General features: G+C 52.1%; 1 protein-coding gene across 4 annotated transcripts in view; it reads right to left on the bottom strand.

Moving 5' to 3' along the window:
• Positions 1-18491, bottom strand: part of LOC140405816 (cytosolic carboxypeptidase 2-like) — a 310411-nt gene that overhangs the window by 44646 nt on the left and 247274 nt on the right. For 3 of the 4 annotated variants that reach the window (XM_072494234.1, XM_072494236.1, XM_072494237.1), the window contains exons 15-16: positions 17854-17952; positions 9989-10144 (exon numbers count right to left, since the gene is read on the bottom strand). In XM_072494234.1, coding sequence (XP_072350335.1) covers positions 9989-10144; positions 17854-17952 — 255 coding nt within the window. The remainder of the gene's footprint in view (positions 1-9988; positions 10145-17853; positions 17953-18491) is intronic. The other variant, XM_072494235.1, reaches the window with a different exon arrangement.

Raw genomic sequence — 18491 nt, 5'->3', positions numbered from 1 at the left:
CAAGCTGTAATTGTTGTTGCAGAATTGCACAAACATTCTCATCTTCAGTTTTATATATTACATAGAATTACCGAAATGTTACAGCGCACAAACAGGTCATTTGAGCTGTGGTTTATGCCAGTGTTTATGTTCCTCATGGGACTCTGCCCAACCTGCTTCAGCTAACCTCATGAACACATTCTTCTAGTCCTTTATCCCTCATGTGGGAATCCAGCAGGTTCCAACTGGAGATCTCTTGATTTCAGACCTCAATTCAACCTTTGTTCAAACATGTACAAATAAGTTGAATTCCCGAGACACGGTGAGAGTGATTGACATTGAGACAGCATTTGAACGAGTGTGGCACTCAGGAGCTCCAGCAAAATGAAATGAAAAGAAATGAAAATCGCTTATTGTCACAAGTGGGCTTCAAAAGAAGTTACTGTGAAAAGCCCCTAGTCGCCACATTCCAGCGCCTGTTCGGGGAGGCTGGTACGGGAATTGAACCGTGCTGCTGGCCTGCCTTAGTCTGCTTTAAAAGCCAGCTCTTTAGCCCTGTGCTAAACCAGCCGCAATGGGAATGGGGATCAAGGAAAACTCTCTCCACTGGCTGGAACCATGGATGAAATTCTCCGGAAACGGCACGATGTCCGCCGACTGGCGCCCAAAACGGTGCAAATCAGACGAGCATCGCGCCGCCCCAAAGGTGCGGAATGCTCCGCATCTTTGGGGGCCGAGCCCCAACCTTGAGGGGCTAGGCCGGCGCCGGATGAATTTCCGCCCCGGCAGCTGGTGGAAAAGGCCTTTGGTGCCCCGCCAAATGACATCTCCGGGCGGCGCATGCGCGGGAGCGACAGCGGCCGCTAACAGTTTCCCACGCATGCGCAGTGGAGGGACTCTCTTCTGCCTCCGCCATGGTGCAGACCGTGACGGAGGCGGAAGGGAAAGAGTGCCCCCACGGCACAGGCCCGGCCGCGGATCGGTGGGCCCCGATCGCGGGCCAGGCCACCGTGGGGGCACCCCCCGAGCCCAGATCGCCCCGCGCCCCCCCAGGACCCCGGAGCCCACCCGCGCCGCCTTGTCCCGCCAGTAAGGTAGGTGGTTTAATTTACGCCGGCGTGACAGGCATTTTAGCAGCGGGACTTCGGCCCATCCGGGCCGGATAATCGCATGGGGGGGCCCGCCAACCGGCGCGGCGTGATTCCCGCCCCCGCCGAATATCCGGTTGTGGAGAATTCGGCAACCGGCGGGGGCGGGATTCACGCTAGCCCCCGGCGATTCTCCGACCCGGCGGGGGGTCGGAGAATTTCGGCCCTTATCTTTTTTAAAAATATTTTTTTAATTAAAGTTTTGCAAAGTTTTTCACAATAAATAGTAATAATCCTAACACAGCAAAATAGAGTGAACATTAACATAGTGCAAAAAGAGAATATACAATAGCAATTGACTAGACGTTACCCCACGCGCCTCAGTCTTCCCACACCCTCCCAACGGAGCACTCACCCCCACTCCCCTACGGGTCGCTGCTGCTGCTGATGTTTACATTTTCCCTGAGAAGCCATCGGACGGTATTATGCCCCCCGCTCAACAGCAGCAGCTCCGTACACTTGGCAAAATTATTTGCACACATAAGTAGGCATCTGTTCGTGGTGTTGTCGTCCCTTGCTTCTCCCAGACAGAGTTTGCTGCCGTTGTCGTCTCGTTCCGCTTCTGCGCACTTCCGCTTCTGCGACCCTCCCGTCTTCCCCGTTTTCTCTGTTCCTGTGGACATTAAGTTTGTTAACGTTTCCCTGCCTCCCCCCTCCCCCCTCCCTGGCTCTCCTCTATTGTTCCATCTCTTCCCTCTACCCCGCCTCTCCCCGCTCCTGGCCCCACCCCCCCCCTGTGGCTCGCCTTTCCTTCCTCTTAGATTTAGCTGTCCCCCCCCCCCCCCACCCCCCCTCCCGGTCTATCTCTCCCTCTCATGCTTTGGCTACTCTCCCCTGTTTCTTGGCTACCTGGCTATTCTTCTGCTTGCTCGTTGGCCACAAACAGGTCCCGGAACAATTGGGTGAATGGCTCCCACGTTTTGTGGAAGCTGCCGTCTGACCCTCGGATGGCGAATTTGATTTTCTCCATTTGGAGAGATTCCGAGAGGTCGGACAGCCAGTCTGCAGCTTTGGGTGGTGCTGCTGACCACCAGCCGAACAGGATTCCGCGGCGGGCGATCAGGGAGGCAAAGGCAAGGGCGTCCGCCCTCCTCCCCAGGAATAGATCTGGCTGGTCTGAAACTACTAAGACCGCCACTTTCAGGTATGGCTCCACCCTCACCCCCACCACCTTGGACATTGCCTCGAAGATGGCTGTCCAGTACTCCACAAGTCTGGGGCAGGACCAGAACATGTGGGTATGGTTGGCTGGGCCTCCTTGGCACCGCTCACATCTGTCCTCCACCTCCGGGAAGAACCTACTCACACGGGTTCTTGTTAAGTGGGCTCTATGTACCACTTGTAGTTGCGTCAGGCTGAGCCTTGCGCACGTGGAGGTGGAGTTGACCCAATGCAGTGCTTCGCTCCAGAGTCCCCACCCTATTTCGATCCCCAGGTCCTCCTCCCACTTCATTCTTGTTGCGTCCAATACGGTGTCGGCCCCTTCTACCAATCGGTCATACATGTCACGACAGTTTCCTTTATCTAGTATGCTTGCATCCAGTAACTCTTCCAGTAGTGTCTGTCGTGGTGGTTGTGGGTATGTCCCTGTCTCCTTTCGTAGGAAGTTTTTTAGTTGCAGGTACCTTAGCTCGTTCCCCCTGGCTAGCTGGAATTTTTCTGTCAGTTCGCCCAGTGTCGCGATCCTGCCGTCCGTGTATAGGTCCCTGACTGTCAGAGTCCTTCTGTCCTGTCCCCACCTTTTGAAGGTGGCGTCAATCAGCGCTGGCGTGAACCTATGGTTGTTGCAGATGGGAGCTTTACCCGACATTCTGGTCAGGCCAAATTGTTGCCGTAGTTGGTTCCAGGACTGGAGGGTGGCTATTACCACCGAGCTGCTGGAGTGTTTTTTGGTGGGGATGGGGTTGGGAGTGCCACCGTGGCGAGGGCCCGGAGGGAGGTCCCCCTGCAGGAGGCCTCTTCCGCGCGCACCCATTCGGCTTCTGGCTCCTTGATCCATCCCCTTATTCGCTCGGCCGTCGCCGCCCAGTGGTAAAGTTGTAGGTTTGGGAGGGCAAGCACCCCCCTGGATTTTGTTTTGGCTGGAACCATACCTAGCACAAAGGAAGCTGGTTGCAGTTGTTTGATGTCAATTATTTGAGCACCAGGACATTGCTTCAGGAGGTCTTCAGGATAGTGTCATAGGCCAACAATCTTCAGCTGCTTCATCAGTAATCCTCCGTCATAAAGTGAATGGCGAGGATGTGCACAGTGTTCAGTTTCATCCTCACTTCCGCAGATAATGGAGCAGTCTGTCCATATGCAGCAAGACCTGGACAATGATCAGGCTTCGGCTGATAAATAGCAAGAATCATTCACGGCACCACAGGCCAACTGATGACCATCTCCAATGAGAAAGAATCCCTTTTACAATTCTAAATCCCCCACCAACAACATCCTGTGAACAATGATGGTCACAGTACGGATCTTTGTGAAACATCGCTTTCCGCCTTCTGCCACTCTGAATAACTACCCTTTACACCCATTCTCTGCTTTTTTCCTTGAAGCCAGATCACAATCCATTCTGCCATTTTTCCTACAATTCCATATACTTTAGATTTATCCATTAGTCTAGATAAATTACATCTATTACATTACCATTGTCTACACTCTCTGTTGCCTCCTCAAGACATTCAAAAAGTTGATTAAGCAGTATTTTCCCTTTTAAAATAGTTCATTGCCATACTTTTTTGTGTTGGCCGGCACGCTGGCGCAGTGGTTAGCACTGCTGCCTCATAGCGCCGAGGTCCCAGGTTCGATCCCGGCCCTGGGTCACTGTCCGTGTGGAGTTTGCACATTCTCCCCGTGTCTGTGTGGATCACATCCCCGCAACCCAAAGATGTGCATGTATGTCACGCCAAATTGCTCCTTAATTAGAAAAAATGAATTGGGTACTCTAAATTTTAAAAATACTGTATTTTTTTTGTTTCTAGGGTGAAAAATTCACCAAGCTGGATCTGTCGCAGATGGGAGCGGTTGCTGAATCCCAACACCTTCTGACCATAATGACTCATCAGGGCTTGTTTCGCTAATAAAGGCTCCCCTTTGAGATCACATCAACCCCAGCGTTATTTCAGAGATCTGTGGGCCAAATCCTGTGGACTCAAAGGGGTACAAAGCTACCTCGATGATATCTTGATCACTGGCTCCACAGAGGAAGAGCATCTGAAGAACCTTGGGGAGACCCTAAAACACCTGTAAGCACACGGCCTACATGTAAAAAAGGAGAAGCGTGAGTTCTTCCAGAACTAGATAAGATACTTAGGGATAACATCGACAGTAAGGGGCTTCACAAGGCACCAAAGAAAATGGAGGCAATCATGTCCCAGTTAAAGTCTTTCCTAGAACTCGTGAATTATTATGGTAAATTTATTCCAAATTTGCCAATCCTTTTAAAGCCATTCCACAATCTTCCATGTAATGGCCAATCTTGGAAATGGGACCAGGACTGTCAAACAGGCACTTCAGAGGTCTGGTGTCTTGTTTCACTTTGACCCCAAGTTGCCCTGCAATTGGCGTGTGATGCCTCACCCAGGAGAACTCTTGCAGTGCTGGAGTGAAGAGGATGATTGTCCTCGCTTCGCGCTCTCTAAGCAGTGCAGAGATCAGATATGCACAACTCAGCATCATTTTAGGTGTGAGGTGGTTTCACCAGTCCTTATATGGCCACCACTTCACTCTGCTGACGGATCATCTTCTACTCATGTCCACCTTCAGCCCGTACGACGAGATTCCCTCAATGGCGGCCAGTAGGCTTCAGAGGTGGGCTCTACTTCTCTCAGCACACTTGTACGATATGTCATGGGAGTGTATCTTTAAGAAATGGGTGTTTATCAAATAGCTGCAGTGTGTAATTGTGTGGGTGGAATGTGATTCTGTCTTTTACTTTCGTTTTGAGCTGGGAGCCGCAGTGTGTCCTAGTTTCATGTTCAGTTGAAAGCTGTATTCAGACTACAACGATGTTGGAGTCTCTGTCTCTCTCTGTATGTTTAAAAAGGTGTTCAGATCACTTGATAATTTAAAAGTGATAACTGCTTTCTGTAGAGATTTCAAACTGGCTGTCTTTGTTAAAAAGGGTCTTTTTGACTTATGGATGTTGTTAGGAAAGTTATTAAAGGTTACCTAAAGAGTATTGTATCTGTGAGTATTATCAGTGTTGGTAGTTGATAAACTGTTTACTGTGTGTTTATAAAGTGTTAACTGAATTCATAGAATAAAAATTGTTTTGTTTAAACATACTTTAGATCTCTGTTGCATCACACCTGTAAAGTGGGCCCTTGTGCTCTCATAACCAAAATCTATTCAAAGTTGTGGGTCAGGTGAACCCCATGATATACTTTGGTGTTCTCGAAACCCTGGCCCACAATAGATATCAAACACAGTCAGAGTGACATGCAGACGCATTTCCCAGGCTGCCCCCGCCCTCAAGTGGGGGGGGGGAAATACAGTAGTGCGCTGAAGATTCTCTATTTCTCCAAATCTGAAAATGTGCCGGTAACAGCAGCACAAATGAAGAATGCTGCCAGAAATGACCCCGTTCTGAACAAGGTGATGGACCTGGTCCTGAAAGGGAGGGCCTGGAGGAACCACCGGAATTGAAGCCATATATGTCTTGGCGGTGGGAGTTGTCGGTTCAGAACGGTTGCTTACTGGGGGGAATACAGCTTATCATTTCTCCAAATGTAAGATACTAGGTGCTGGAGCAATTGCACCAGGGCCATCCAGGGGTGGTGAGGATGGAAGAGCTCACCAGAACCTATTTCTGCTGGTTGAGTTTGGATGTTCTGATTGAGGAACTGAGCCGGTTTATGCCAAGTTTGCACCAAAATCAGGAACGCCATTGTTACTGTTACACACTGGAAATGACCCAAGATGCCGTGGCAACATGCCCACATTGACTTTGCCCCCCCCCCCCCACCACCCCCCCCCCCCACCCCACCCCACCCTCCCCTCCCTCCCCTCCCTTGTGAAAATGAAAATCGCTTATTGTCACATGTAGGCTTCAAATGAAGTTACTGTGAAAAGCCCCTAGTCGCCACATTCCGGCGCCTGTTCAGGGGAGGCTGATACGGGAATTGAACCGTGCTGCTGGCCTGCCTTGGTCTGCTTTCAAAGCCAGCGATTTAGCCCTGCGCTTGTGTGTCAAATGCTGCTGCTGGTGGTTGATGCCCATTCCAAGTGTCCAGAGGTGTCACTAATAAAGTTCATTTCAGCTGACCGGACCGTCGAGAAATTAAATGAAATGTTTGCGAGGTTGCGAAACACAGAACAGATTGTTAGCGACAATGGTCCTCAGTTCCTCGCACAGGAATTCACGGATTACATGGAACACCATTCAGTACATTAACTTGCTGCCTTGTTATCCTTCGACCAATGGTCTTGCAAAAAGATTTGTGCAATCATTGAAAACTCAGAAAGCTTCAAGGGGTGGAGGGGGCCACTAGTTCGACACGTCAATAGCTTCTTGGCCGTACACTGAAACACATCTCATGCCACTACCCAGAACTCGCTGGCATAAATGCTATTAAAAAGGAAACTACGAACGACATTTGACCTCTTGGTACCTGAAGAAACGCATGAAATTGTCGAGAAGAACCAACTAGCCGAGAAGTCCAGAAGGAAAACAAACTCCTCGAGGCCCTCTTTCCGTCAAGGTGAGCCAGTACTGGACCAGAGCTACAACCCGACTGACAAGTGGGTACCTGCCACGGTCTTGGCACAGACAGGTCCCATATCCTAAAAGGCTAGAGTCAAGATTGTGTGGCAATGGCATGCTGACCAGCTGCTAGCGGCACACCCCCAAATGTTGGAACCACCCATCACCACAGGGCATCAGCAAGAGGCCTTGCAAATACTTCATAGAGGTACTGGAGCGGTTCAGGCTTGGAACAGGGTTCACCTCCTGGGTGCAGCTCCTATACAACTCTCCCATGGCGAGCGTACGGCTAAAAATCAACTCCCGATACTTCCAGCTGCACAGGGGCACCAGACAAGGATGCCCACTGTCCCCGCTGCTGTGCGCTCTAGCGATCGAACCACTATCAATCACGCTCAGAGCAGCAAAAAGCTGGAGGGGGATCCGAAGGGGAGGCAGAGAGCAGAGTCTCACTCTATGCAGATGACCTGCTCCTCTACAGTTCGGACCCACAGAGCAGCATGGACGGAATCATCGCGCTCCTGAAAGAGTTTGGCGCCTTCTCGGGCTACAAACTCAACATGAGCAAAAGCGAGATCTTCCCGGTACACCCACAAGTAGGTGGGGCAGCCCGAACGGGACTGCCGTTTAAACAAGCCCGACTCAAATTCCGCTATCTGGGGATCCAAATGGCCCATGACTGGAAAGGGATCCACAAATGGAACCTCACCAGTCTGACAGAGGAAGTAAAAAAGGACCTACAAAGATGGAACACACTCCCTCTCTCCCTCGCAGGGAGAGTCCAGACGATCAACATGAACGTACTGCCCAGGTACCTCTTCCTACTTAGATCCATCCCGATCTACATCCCCAAGGCCTTTTTCAAAGCACTGGACAAACTAATCATGGTGTTCGTATTGGGGGGGGGGGGGGGGGGGGGGAAGAATGCTAGGATCCCAAAGAAGGTCCTACAAAAACAAAATCCAGGGGGGAGCTAGCTAAACCTAAGAGAAAAGAAAGGCGAACCACAGGAGAAGGGGAGGGGGAGTGGGGGAGTGGGCAAGGGGGACAGAAGCGGGGGGGAGGAGAGGGGGAAGAGGGAAGAGGGTGGAGACAGGGAACAATAGAGGGGAACCAGAGAGGAGGGGGGGGGGGAGGCGGGGGAATGATAGCCGGAAGGAGAGCACGGGAAACAATAACAAACTCAACAAATACAGCTACAGAGAGCAAGGAAAAGACGGGCAAAAGACGGGACGAACGGCCAAAGCGGAGGTGAACGTGCGGCGTCAACGGCAGCGAAAACCGCCCAAGAGAAGCAAGTGACAACACCAACATCAGATCCATTCTCGTATCGCCCTCTCTGTATTGGGCATAACTACTGTAATTATTTCTCCATACCTCCCCAGTCTCCACCCCCCACAAACAGGTGCCTACTTACGTGTTAAAAATAATATTGCTAGCTGTACAGAGTTGCTGTTGTTGAGCTAATGCACAATATCCTCCCAGTTTACTTTTTCTTCTCTTCTATATATGTCTATATTTTATTCTGTGTACATAACTGTAAACATTTATATAAAAAAAAGAAGGGGCCTTGGCCTTACTACCTAAATTCAGCCCACCGCCCTCAGAGCAAACCATTGTTGTCACTGACAATACCACCTCTGTGGAAGAGACTATCTCTTCACCCGCTAAGGACAAACCCTCTTCACCTGAGGTCCCCAGTCTCTTGAAGGTGGGGAACAATCCTGGACCAGAAGTAAGGAGACAACCGGTGCGAAACAGGCGCCCGCTGGACAGACTCTCTCTCTCTTCTTAAATGTGCATCATGTTTGTGTCTACTGGAAACTGTTTTTCTTGTTGATGTAAATAGTTTTGCTGTTTGTGCATAGGTATTGCTTTTGGAAGAATGTAAATACTGGGGGTGTTTGCTTCAGGGGACGTTTCAAAGTAAAGGGGAAGGGGATGTTAGGGGCAGTCTCCCTTTAAGAGATTAGTCACGTGAGCACTGGTGACATCATCAGTCAGGTGCACAAATAGGCTACATTTTCAGCGAAAAAGTATCAAAGCCTTTCAACATATTGGCACCAACTTTCAACCTCCGATTCTAACAGATCAATTTTCCTGCATAGCTATTCGACTACTGACTATCTTTCACTTTTTCAGGATTCTGAGAGGCCACTATTTCCTTCCCACTTCCCTTTTCAATTTCTGATGACTTTACTTCAACTAGATTGATGTATTCTCGTCGCCAGTGTTGTATTGTAAGGCAAAGCGGCGAGGCAGTGTTAAGTCACAACGGTGATGCATTCAACAAAGAGGAACTTTATATACAGAACAGTACAACTCCACATGTCTCGCTCCCCCGAGCTCCAAGCTTACTCTGGTCATATCCCAACAGTTAAGCTAGCTATCCGATAGGCTGAGGCTCGCGCGCGCCATCCTCATAGGCTCTGGGCAGGTCACGTGGCCCGTGAAGTAGCGCCCCTTAAAGGGACCATGCTACCACAACGTTCAAGAGTTACACGTAAGCCAGACTGGGTACGGATGACACATTCCCTTTCCTAAAGGGCATTAGTGAACCAGGTGGGTTTTCAGGATGATCCACAATGATTTCATGGTCATCAGTAGACTTTTAATTCCAGGTTTTTAAAATTAAATTCAAATTCCACCATCTGCCTTGGGATTCAAATCCAGCTCCCAGAGTATTGTCGTCGGCCTCAGCATTACAATACCAGTACGGGAACCCTCTTGAAGATCAAATGGCAAGATAAAATGCCAGACACTGAGATACTCACCTAAGCTGGCATGTTAAGCAGGCACACTATATTGAGACAGTGACAACTTAGTTAGGTTGGTCATGCAGCCAAAATGCCAGAAACTCACTTAGCAAAGTGAATCTTCTGGGGAGAGCTGGAGTCCGGGGTTAATCTTAATCTTTAATGAAGATTAAAAGAAGCATAGCAGAGGCAGAGAGAAAATGCAAGAGAGAAAATTCCAAATGAGCAACTCATCTAGAACTCAGTCATCTGCAATGCCTTGTCCTGTTTACAGTGGAACCCTCTGAGTGCAGATCGGCCTTAACAGTCACCATCATACCCACTGGAGCCCCACCAAACACCCCAGATAATGTACATGGTCATCAGCACCTCAAAGGACAAACCATTCTCCTGCAAAAGTCTTCAAGTACCTTTCCTTCATTCATTGCAGTGTTTTTCCGCTGATGACGAGGATTACGTAAGATGATTGGTTGCTCTTCCTCCTGCTTCTGCTCTTCAAAGGGGTCATGGGGCTGAAGCCGTGTTCTGATTGTAGCAGCTTCCACATGAGAAGAGGCTGCTGTTGGCTACATCGATAAGGAAGAAAAACTTGCATTTTAATAACACCTGTCACAAACTCAGTACAGCCGCAACTTTACAGCCATTAAAATACTTTTGAAGACTTCCGGGTGCGGCTATGCAGAGCTAGGTCGCATATTCGGTAGCTCCCGCTTGGAACGGACTTTTGGTCTCTTTTGCAGGGCCCCCACGGCATTTGTTTGACATTTCCCGGTGTGGGAAGAAGACTGCAGCATTCCCCTGACGGTGTCCCCCAGGAGTGTTGTGTCTTTTGGCTGCCGGGCCCGGCAGAAGCAATGGAAGATTTGGTTGCAACAGGATAAACAGGGCCCCTTCCAGCATGCAAGCGGGGGAAGGGCAAGCTTAAAGCTGCAAACTGACCTGAGGACCTTTATCAAAAGTGAATTCTAACAGCAGAGGGAACAACTGTGAAAAGATCTCACCAGGGCCACTGAAGAAGCGGGGACGAGGCTTCCGGTGGCGGCCATGGAGGAGTAGGTCACGCATTCGGCAGCTCCCGTCTGGAACGGACACTTAGACCTTTTTCAGGAGTTTCCACGGACATTTTGGGGCAGATTGGTGAAGAGAACACTGCCAAAAGTATTCCCTCTCGAGACTTTTGGGCTCTTTTCAGGGCCCCCAAGGGCACTTTTTCGACGTTTCCCGATGTGGGAAAGAGTTAATAATAGCTCCCCGTCAGTATATGGCTTTAACTAGGAGCGGGGTGACAAAAAAGGTGGTGGTGGACCAGAAGAAGGGAGGGAAGAAGGACAAAATGGCGGCGGGCGGAGACCAGGCAGCGTGGAGGCAGTGGGCGGAGGAGCAACAGGAGGGTATCCAGCGCTGCCTCAGAGAGATTAAAACGGACCTGCTAGAGCCGATGAAGGCTTCTATTGATAAGCTGCTGGAGACACAGACGGCCCAGGGGGTGGCGATCCGAGAGGCTCAACAAAAGATCTCTGACAATGAGGACGAGATCTTAGGCTTGGCGGTAAAGGTGGAGGCGCACGAGGCGCTCCACAAGAAATGGCAGGAGCGGTTCGAGGAGATGGAGAATCGGTCGAGGCGAAAGAATCTGCGGATTCTGGGCCTCCCGGAGGGGCTGGAGGGGCCGGACGTGGGGGCCTATGTGGTCACCATGTTAAACTCGCTGATGGGAGCGGGGTCCTTCCAGGGGCCCCTGGAGCTGGAAGGGGCCCATAGAGTGTTGGCGAGAAGGCCCAAGGCTAACGAGCCTCCGTGGGCGGTGCTGGTGCGGTTCCATCGGTTCGTCGATCGGGAGTGTGTGCTCAGGTGGGCCAAGAAGGAGAGGAGCAGCAGGTGGGAATACGCGGAGTTTCGGATATACCAGGACTGGAGTGCGGAGGTGGCGAAGAGGAGGGCCGGGTACAGTCGAGCGAAGGCGGTGCTGCACAGGAAGGGGGTGAAGTTTGGCATGTTGCAGCCGGCGCGATTGTGGGTTACCTACAAGGACCGGCACCATTATTTTGAGTCTCCGGAGGAGGCGTGGGCCTTTGTTCAGGCCGAGAAGCTAGACACAGACTGAGGGTCGGGATGGGCGATTGGGGACTGCGGTGGATATGTTATGCCTATTTTTGGTTCGGGGGGGGGGCCTTTGCATTGTTTTGGGTTTCTTTTTCTCTGTGTTTTTCTCTTTCGGGTTGGGGAGGGTGGATGGGGCGGGTTGGGCACTGTTTTGGTTGGTGGCGGGGCCTGGTAGGCGGAGAGCGCGGGATTTTTTTCCCGTGCCGAAGACTGGGGGGGGGCGGGACCGGGGCGGGGAGGCGAGGATTGTTTCCCGCGCTTAGAACGGAGGGGGGAGGGGGAAAGCCTGTGGATGGGGAGTGGGAGAGGAGGGTGTGCCACACAATGGGAGGAGTCGAAGGGGAGGCGGGAGTGGCCGGGGTCAGCAGGAGTCAGCTGACTTGCGGAAGTGCAATGGGGGGAGTAAACCAACTAGGATGGGTCCTAGCCGGGGCGGGAGGGGGGATCGAGTTGCTGCTGCTAAGATCAAGGGGGAGCTGGGGCGAGTGGGGGGGTCGAGACGGGGGTCTGCCGCCGTGGGGAATGGGCCGGGAGTGGGGTGCGGGTGCGTGGCTGGCCGAGGAGGGGTCATGGCTAGTCGGCGGGGGAGGGGGGCGGGTAGCCCCCTGATCCGGCTGATAACCTGGAATGTAAGGGGACTGAATGGGCCGGTTAAGCGGACCCGCGTGTTCGCGCACCTGAAGGGGCTCAAGGTGGATGTGGTTATGCTCCAGGAGACACACCTGAAGGTGGCAGACCAGGTAAGACTGAGGAAAGGGTGGGTAGGTCAGGTGTTTCACTCGGGGCTAGATGCCAAAAATCGAGGGGTGGCGATCTTCGTGGGAAAGAAGGTGTTATTCGAGACGCCGAGCATTGTGGCAGATAATGGTGGTAGGTACATAATGGTAAGTGGTAAGTTGCAGGGAGAGAGGGTGGTACTGGTCAATGTGTATGCCCCAAACTGGGACGATGCGGGTTTTATGCGGCGTATGTTGGGTCGGATCCCAGACTTGGAAGTGGGGGGCCTGATAATGGGGGGAGGCTTTAACACGGTGCTGGATCCGGCACTGGATCGCTCCAGGTCTAGGACGGTTAGGAAGCCGGCGGCGGCTAGAGTGTTGAGGGGATTTATGGACCAAATGGGAGGGGTGGACCCTTGGAGATTTGCAAGGCCGGGGGCTAGGGAATTTTCATTCTTCTCACATGTCCATAAGGCTTATTCTCGAATCGACTTTTTCATTTTGAGTAGGGCGCTGATAGCGAGAGTAGAGGATACCGAGTATTCAGCAATAGCCATTTCGGACCACGCCCCGCATTGGGTGGACTTGGAGATGGGGAGGAGAGGGACCAGCGCCCGCTGTGGCGCTTGGAGGTGGGGCTGTTGGCAGACGAGGAGGTGAGCGAGCGGGTCCGAGGAAGTATAAAGAGGTACTTGGAGACCAACAACAGCGGGGAGGTCCGAGTGGGGGTGGTATGGGAGGCACTGAAGGCGGTGGTGAGGGGAGAGCTGATCTCCATCAGGGCCCACAAGGAGTGGAGGGAGCGGGGGGAGAGGGAGAGGCTGATGGGGGAGTTGGTGAGGGTGGACAGGAGGTATGCGGAAGAACCTGAGGAAGGATTGTTGAGGAAGAGGCGCAGCCTCCAGGCCGAATTCGACCTGGTGACCACCAGGAAGGCGGAGGTGCAGTGGAGGAAGGCCCAGGGGGCGGTCTACGAGTATGGGGAAAAGGCAAGCCGGATGCTGGCGCATCAGCTTCGGAAGCGGGACGCAGCTAGGGAGATCGGGGGAGTTAAGGACAGGGGAGGGAGCGTGGTGCGGAGTGGGGTTGGCATCAATGGGGTCTTCAGGGACTTCTACGAGGAATTGTACCGATCCGAGCCCCCACGGGAGGAGGGAGGGATGGGCCGTTTCCTGGACCAATTGAGGTTTCCAAAGGTGGAAGAGGGACTGGTGGCGGGATTGGGGGCCCCGATTGGGCTGGAGGAGCTGATCAAAGGGATAGGAAGCATGCAGGCGGGGAAGGCACCGGGGCCGGACGGTTTCCCGGTCGAGTTCTATAAAAAACATATGGACCTGTTGGGCCCGCTGTTAGTTAGGACCTTTAATGAGGCAAGGGAGGGGGGGCTTTACCCCCGACGATGTCCCGGGCACTGATCTCCTTGATCCTGAAGCGGGACAAGGATCCCCTGCAATGTGGGTCTTACAGACCGATTTCCTTGCTAAATGTAGATGCCAAGGTGCTGGCGAAGGTTTTAGCCATGAGGATTGAGGATTGTGTGCCGCAGATCATCCATGAAGACCAGACGGGGTTTGTGAAGGGGAGACAGTTGAATGCGAATGTGCGGAGGCTTTTGAACGTTATCATGATGCCGGCAAGGGAGGGGGAGGCGGAGATAGTGGTGGCGATGGACGCTGAGAAAGCCTTCGATAGGGTAGAGTGGGGGTACCTGTGCGAGGTGCTGAAGAGGTTCGGGTTTGGGGAGGGGTTTGTCAGGTGGGTTAGGCTGTTGTACGAGGTCCCGATGGCGAGTGTGGCCACAAATAGGAGGAGGTCCGAGTACTTTTGGTTGCACCGAGGGACGAGACAGGGGTGTCCCCTGTCCCCTCTGCTCTTCGCACTGGCGATTGAACCCCTGGCTATGGCACTGAGAGAGTCGAGGAACTGGAGGGGGTTGGTGCGGGGTGGGGAGGAGCATAGGGTGTCGCTTTATGCGGACGACCTGCTGCTGTATGTGGCGGACCCGGTGGGAGGAATGCCGGAGGTAATGGGGATGCTTAGGGAATTCGGGGTCTTTTCGGGGTACAAGCTCAATATGGGGAAGAGCGAGCTGTTCGTAGTTCAGCTATGGGACCAGGAGAGGGGGATTGGCGAGCTCCCACTAAAAAGGGCGGAGAGGAGTTTCAGATATTTGGGGGTCCAGGTGGCCAGGAGCTGGGGGGCCCTGCATAGGCTTAACTTTACAAGGCTGGTGGAGCAAATGGAGGAGGAGTTCAAGAGGTGGGACGCGTTGCCGCTGTCCCTGACGGGTAGGGTGCAGTCAATCAAAATGACGGTGCTCCCAAGGTTTTTGTTCCTGTTCCAGTGCCTCCCCGTGTTTATCCTGAAGGCTTTTTTCAGGCGGGTTAACAGGAGTATAATGGGGTTTGTGTGGGCGCGAGGGACTCCGAGGGTGAGAAGGGTGTTCCTGGAGCGGAGTAGAGATAGGGGGGGGGCTGACGCTGCCCAACCTCTGTGGGTACTACTGGGCCGCCAATGCGACAATGGTGCGCAAGTGGGTGATGGAGGGGGAGGGGGCTGCATGGAAGAGGCTGGAGACGGCGTCCTGTGTGGGTACGAGTCTGGGGGCGCTGGCAACGGCGCCGCTGCCACTCCCTCCAAGGAGGTATACCACGAGCCCGGTTGTGGTGGCGGCCCTCACAATTTGGGGGCAGTGGAGGCGGCATAGGGGGGAAGTTAGGGCCTCGGCGTGGACCCCATTACGGGGGAACCACCGGTTCGCCACAGGAAGAACAGGTGGAGGGTTTTCGGGGTGGCACAGGGCAGGCATACGAAAGTTAGGGGACCTGTTTGTGGACGGGAAGTTCGCGAGCTTGGGTGAGCTGGAGGAGAGGTACGGGCTCTCCCCCGGGGAACATCTTCAGGTACTTACAGGTAAGGGCGTTTGCCAGACGGCAGGTGGTGGAATTCCCACGGCCACTGCCACACACAGTACAGGACAGGGTGCTCTCGGGGGGGTGGGTGGGATTGGGGAAGATCTCGGAAACTTACCAGGTGATGCAGGAGGAGGAGGAGGCCTCGGTGGTGGAGTTGAAAGGTAAGTGGGAGGAGTTGGGAGAGGAGATCGAAGAGGGGACGTGGGCAGATGCCCTAGGGAGGGTGAACTCTTCCTCTTCATGCGCGAGGCTCAGCCTCATCCAGTTTAAGGTGCTGCACAGGGCACACATGACCGGGACAAGGATGAGCAGGTTCTTTGGGGGTGAGGACAGGTGTGTTAGGTGCTCAGGGAGCCCAGCAAACCACACCCATATGTTCTGGGCATGCCCAGCGCTGGAGGAATTTAGGAAGGGCGTAGCGAGGACGGTGTCGAGGGTGGTAGGATCCAGGGTCAAACCGGGCTGGGGGCTCGCAATATTTGGGGTGGCAGAGGAGCCGGGAGTGCAGGAGGCGAAAGAGGCCGGAATTCTGGCCTTTGCGTCCCTGGTAGCCCGGCGAAGGGTTCTCCTTCAGTGGAAAGATACGAGGCCCCCAAGCGTGGAATCCTGGATCAGCGATATGGCAGGGTTCATTAAATTGGAGAGGGTGAAATTCGCCTTGAGAGGGTCGGTACAAGGGTTCTTTAGGCGGTGGCAACTGTTCTTAGACTTCCTGGCAGAACGATAGACATTGGTCAATGGCAGCAGCAGCTCGGGGGGTGGCGGGGGGGGGGGGGGTTACTTTATTTTTGTTTATGTTATTTACACTGGAAGGGTCTGAGGGGGTGTATACACCTGTTGTCTTAAGTCGGGGTGTTAATGTTAATTTATTAGTTAGGTACGGGGGGGAGGGGTTTGGGGGGTTGCTTTTTTAGATTGTGTTTGTACTTAACCCTGTTGGGTTCTTTTTTCTTTCTCATTTTGTTATTGATATTTTATGAAAACCTTTAATAAAAATTATTTTTTTTAAAAAAACTTTTGAAGTGGTTTTGCAGTTGTCTTGTAGGAAATGCAACAACAAACGTTCACACAGGAAAACCCCACAAACAGCAATCAGATATTGATCGGATCATTTTTGATTTCAGGGAAACCATTGGCTCGAGCCGTGGTGTTTGTCAAACAATCCTGCAGCACCTTTAATACCCTCAGAGTGAAGGAGGTCCAGTTTAATGTGTCATTGGAAAGACAACGGGTGGGATTGTCCGTCCCACCAGCCCCGTTTTCCGGCATGGCGCGCCCCCGCCAGCTGCGGGATTCTCCGTTCCCGCACCCGTCCAATGGGGTTTCCCATTGTGGCCACCCCCTGCCCGGTGAGAAAACCCACGGGCGTGGGTGCGCTGCCGGCGAAGCGGAGGATCCCGCAGAACACTCCCGACAGAGCATCGCACCTTCAGTCCCAAACTCGGTACATCAACCTGCAACATAAATTTAAGTCTCTACTGTGGAACTTGAACCCACAACCTTCTGACTCAGAGGCAAGAGTGCTACCCACTCAGTCATGCACCAACTCTGAACCACAGGTTTGCATTGGCAGCCTGGGTGCTGCTTGCACATATGGTGCTGAAAGGTTAACCTGGTCTGTGCTTGTGTTCTGAGTGATAGGGACAGAAATCAGGGGACTTTGGCCATTACTATTCCACTGGCCCTGGATCTGTCACCCACAAATTAATTTTGATACCTGATCTGAAAATGCCTAAGACCCTGAATTCCCTGAGAGACAGAATTAACTACAATTGCTCTGGTCTTGAACTCTTTAGCAGGCTACTCTTAGCAAGGCAGCCCTTTGGTTCCAACAGCCAGGCCACCACCATAAAGGAATGGCCTTGACATAAGCGACTCAAGCATCTACCAGAAATAGGTATGAACTTCATTGGTTCATGCAAATTAATAATAATAATCACTTATTGTCACAAGTAGGCTTCAATGAAGTTACTGTGAAAAGCCCCTAGTCACCACATTCCGGCGCCTGTTCGGGGAGGCTGGTACGGGAATTGAACCCGCGCTGCTGGCATTGTTCTGCATTACAAGCCAGCTCTTTAGCCCACTGTGCTAAACCAGCCCTCAATAATGGTTCTAAAAGGGGCTGCTCTGATAAGATTTACGTAACAGTTTATATTTAGAGGGGGTCATCGCACAGATATTGTTATGTGTGATATCCACCCCTCTACAGCTTTCCCAGAGGATTCCCGCCCTGACACACTATCCACCCTTTCCCTTTAATTCCCTGGATAGACTGAGCTCTGTTGTGGAACTGGTAGATTGTTGAGCCTCACTGATAAACAAGCTGTCACAACAGAATGGTAATGAGTTCTGACCATGACGTTCATTCAAGTCTCAGTTAGGGTCTCCAACCAATTCTTGGGGAGGTTTGGGTGGAGTGGGAGGAAGGGATAGGCTCATTCTGCCCACCTCATGCCCGATGGACATGGTCAAGTCACAATTCGAGGAATGGTAAATGCCCAGAGTTTACAACATTGCTACCTTAATAGTGAAGCCTACCTGAACCTTGTGGAAAATCTGGCGGTCAGCACTCTGTAGATCCTCTGTCCTTTTCAATTTTCCACTATTTCTTAACCATTCTTGGTGCTGGGAGAGCTGCTAATGAAGAAAGTTTAAATTCTTAACAGTTGGCACAATATAAAGGGAAGGAGAAGTGAACAGTTCAGGATGGATTGTGGGTAAGCACTGATGCTAAGTCACAGCATGGAGTGATGCATTCCCCAATTTTGGGCATGTCTGTGGATCAAAGAGTGGGATCTTGGTCAAGTGGAGAGACTTAAAAAAGGGAAAAAGGGGAAAAGAATCACTTGAAGAATAAGTGGCCGACGCAAATCCAAACGTCAACTGATAGACTGAATTCAATGCCAGCAACAATGGCCCCAAGGAATCCCTCAGTTGACCTTTGGGTTGGAAAGCTGTCCTTGACATTCCCTGTCCAAGTGAATTCGATGGAGTCAAGAGGGTGGTAAAGACTCCATCAGCTGCCTTCTCTATGCCAAGGGAGAGTCTAAAAGCAATAACAAAACAACTAAGGTCAGAAAATAAAGAACTTGCATTTCACACACACACCCTTTCATGATCTCACAATGTCCCAAATCGTCTTACAGCCAATGAAGGGCTTTTGAAGTATTTATGTG

Source organism: Scyliorhinus torazame, chromosome 2 (assembly GCF_047496885.1).
Source record: "Scyliorhinus torazame isolate Kashiwa2021f chromosome 2, sScyTor2.1, whole genome shotgun sequence".
Taxonomy (NCBI): Eukaryota; Metazoa; Chordata; class Chondrichthyes; order Carcharhiniformes; family Scyliorhinidae; genus Scyliorhinus; species Scyliorhinus torazame.
Note: the sequence above shows the minus strand (reverse complement) of the source record. Positions and strands in the feature narration are given on the sequence as shown.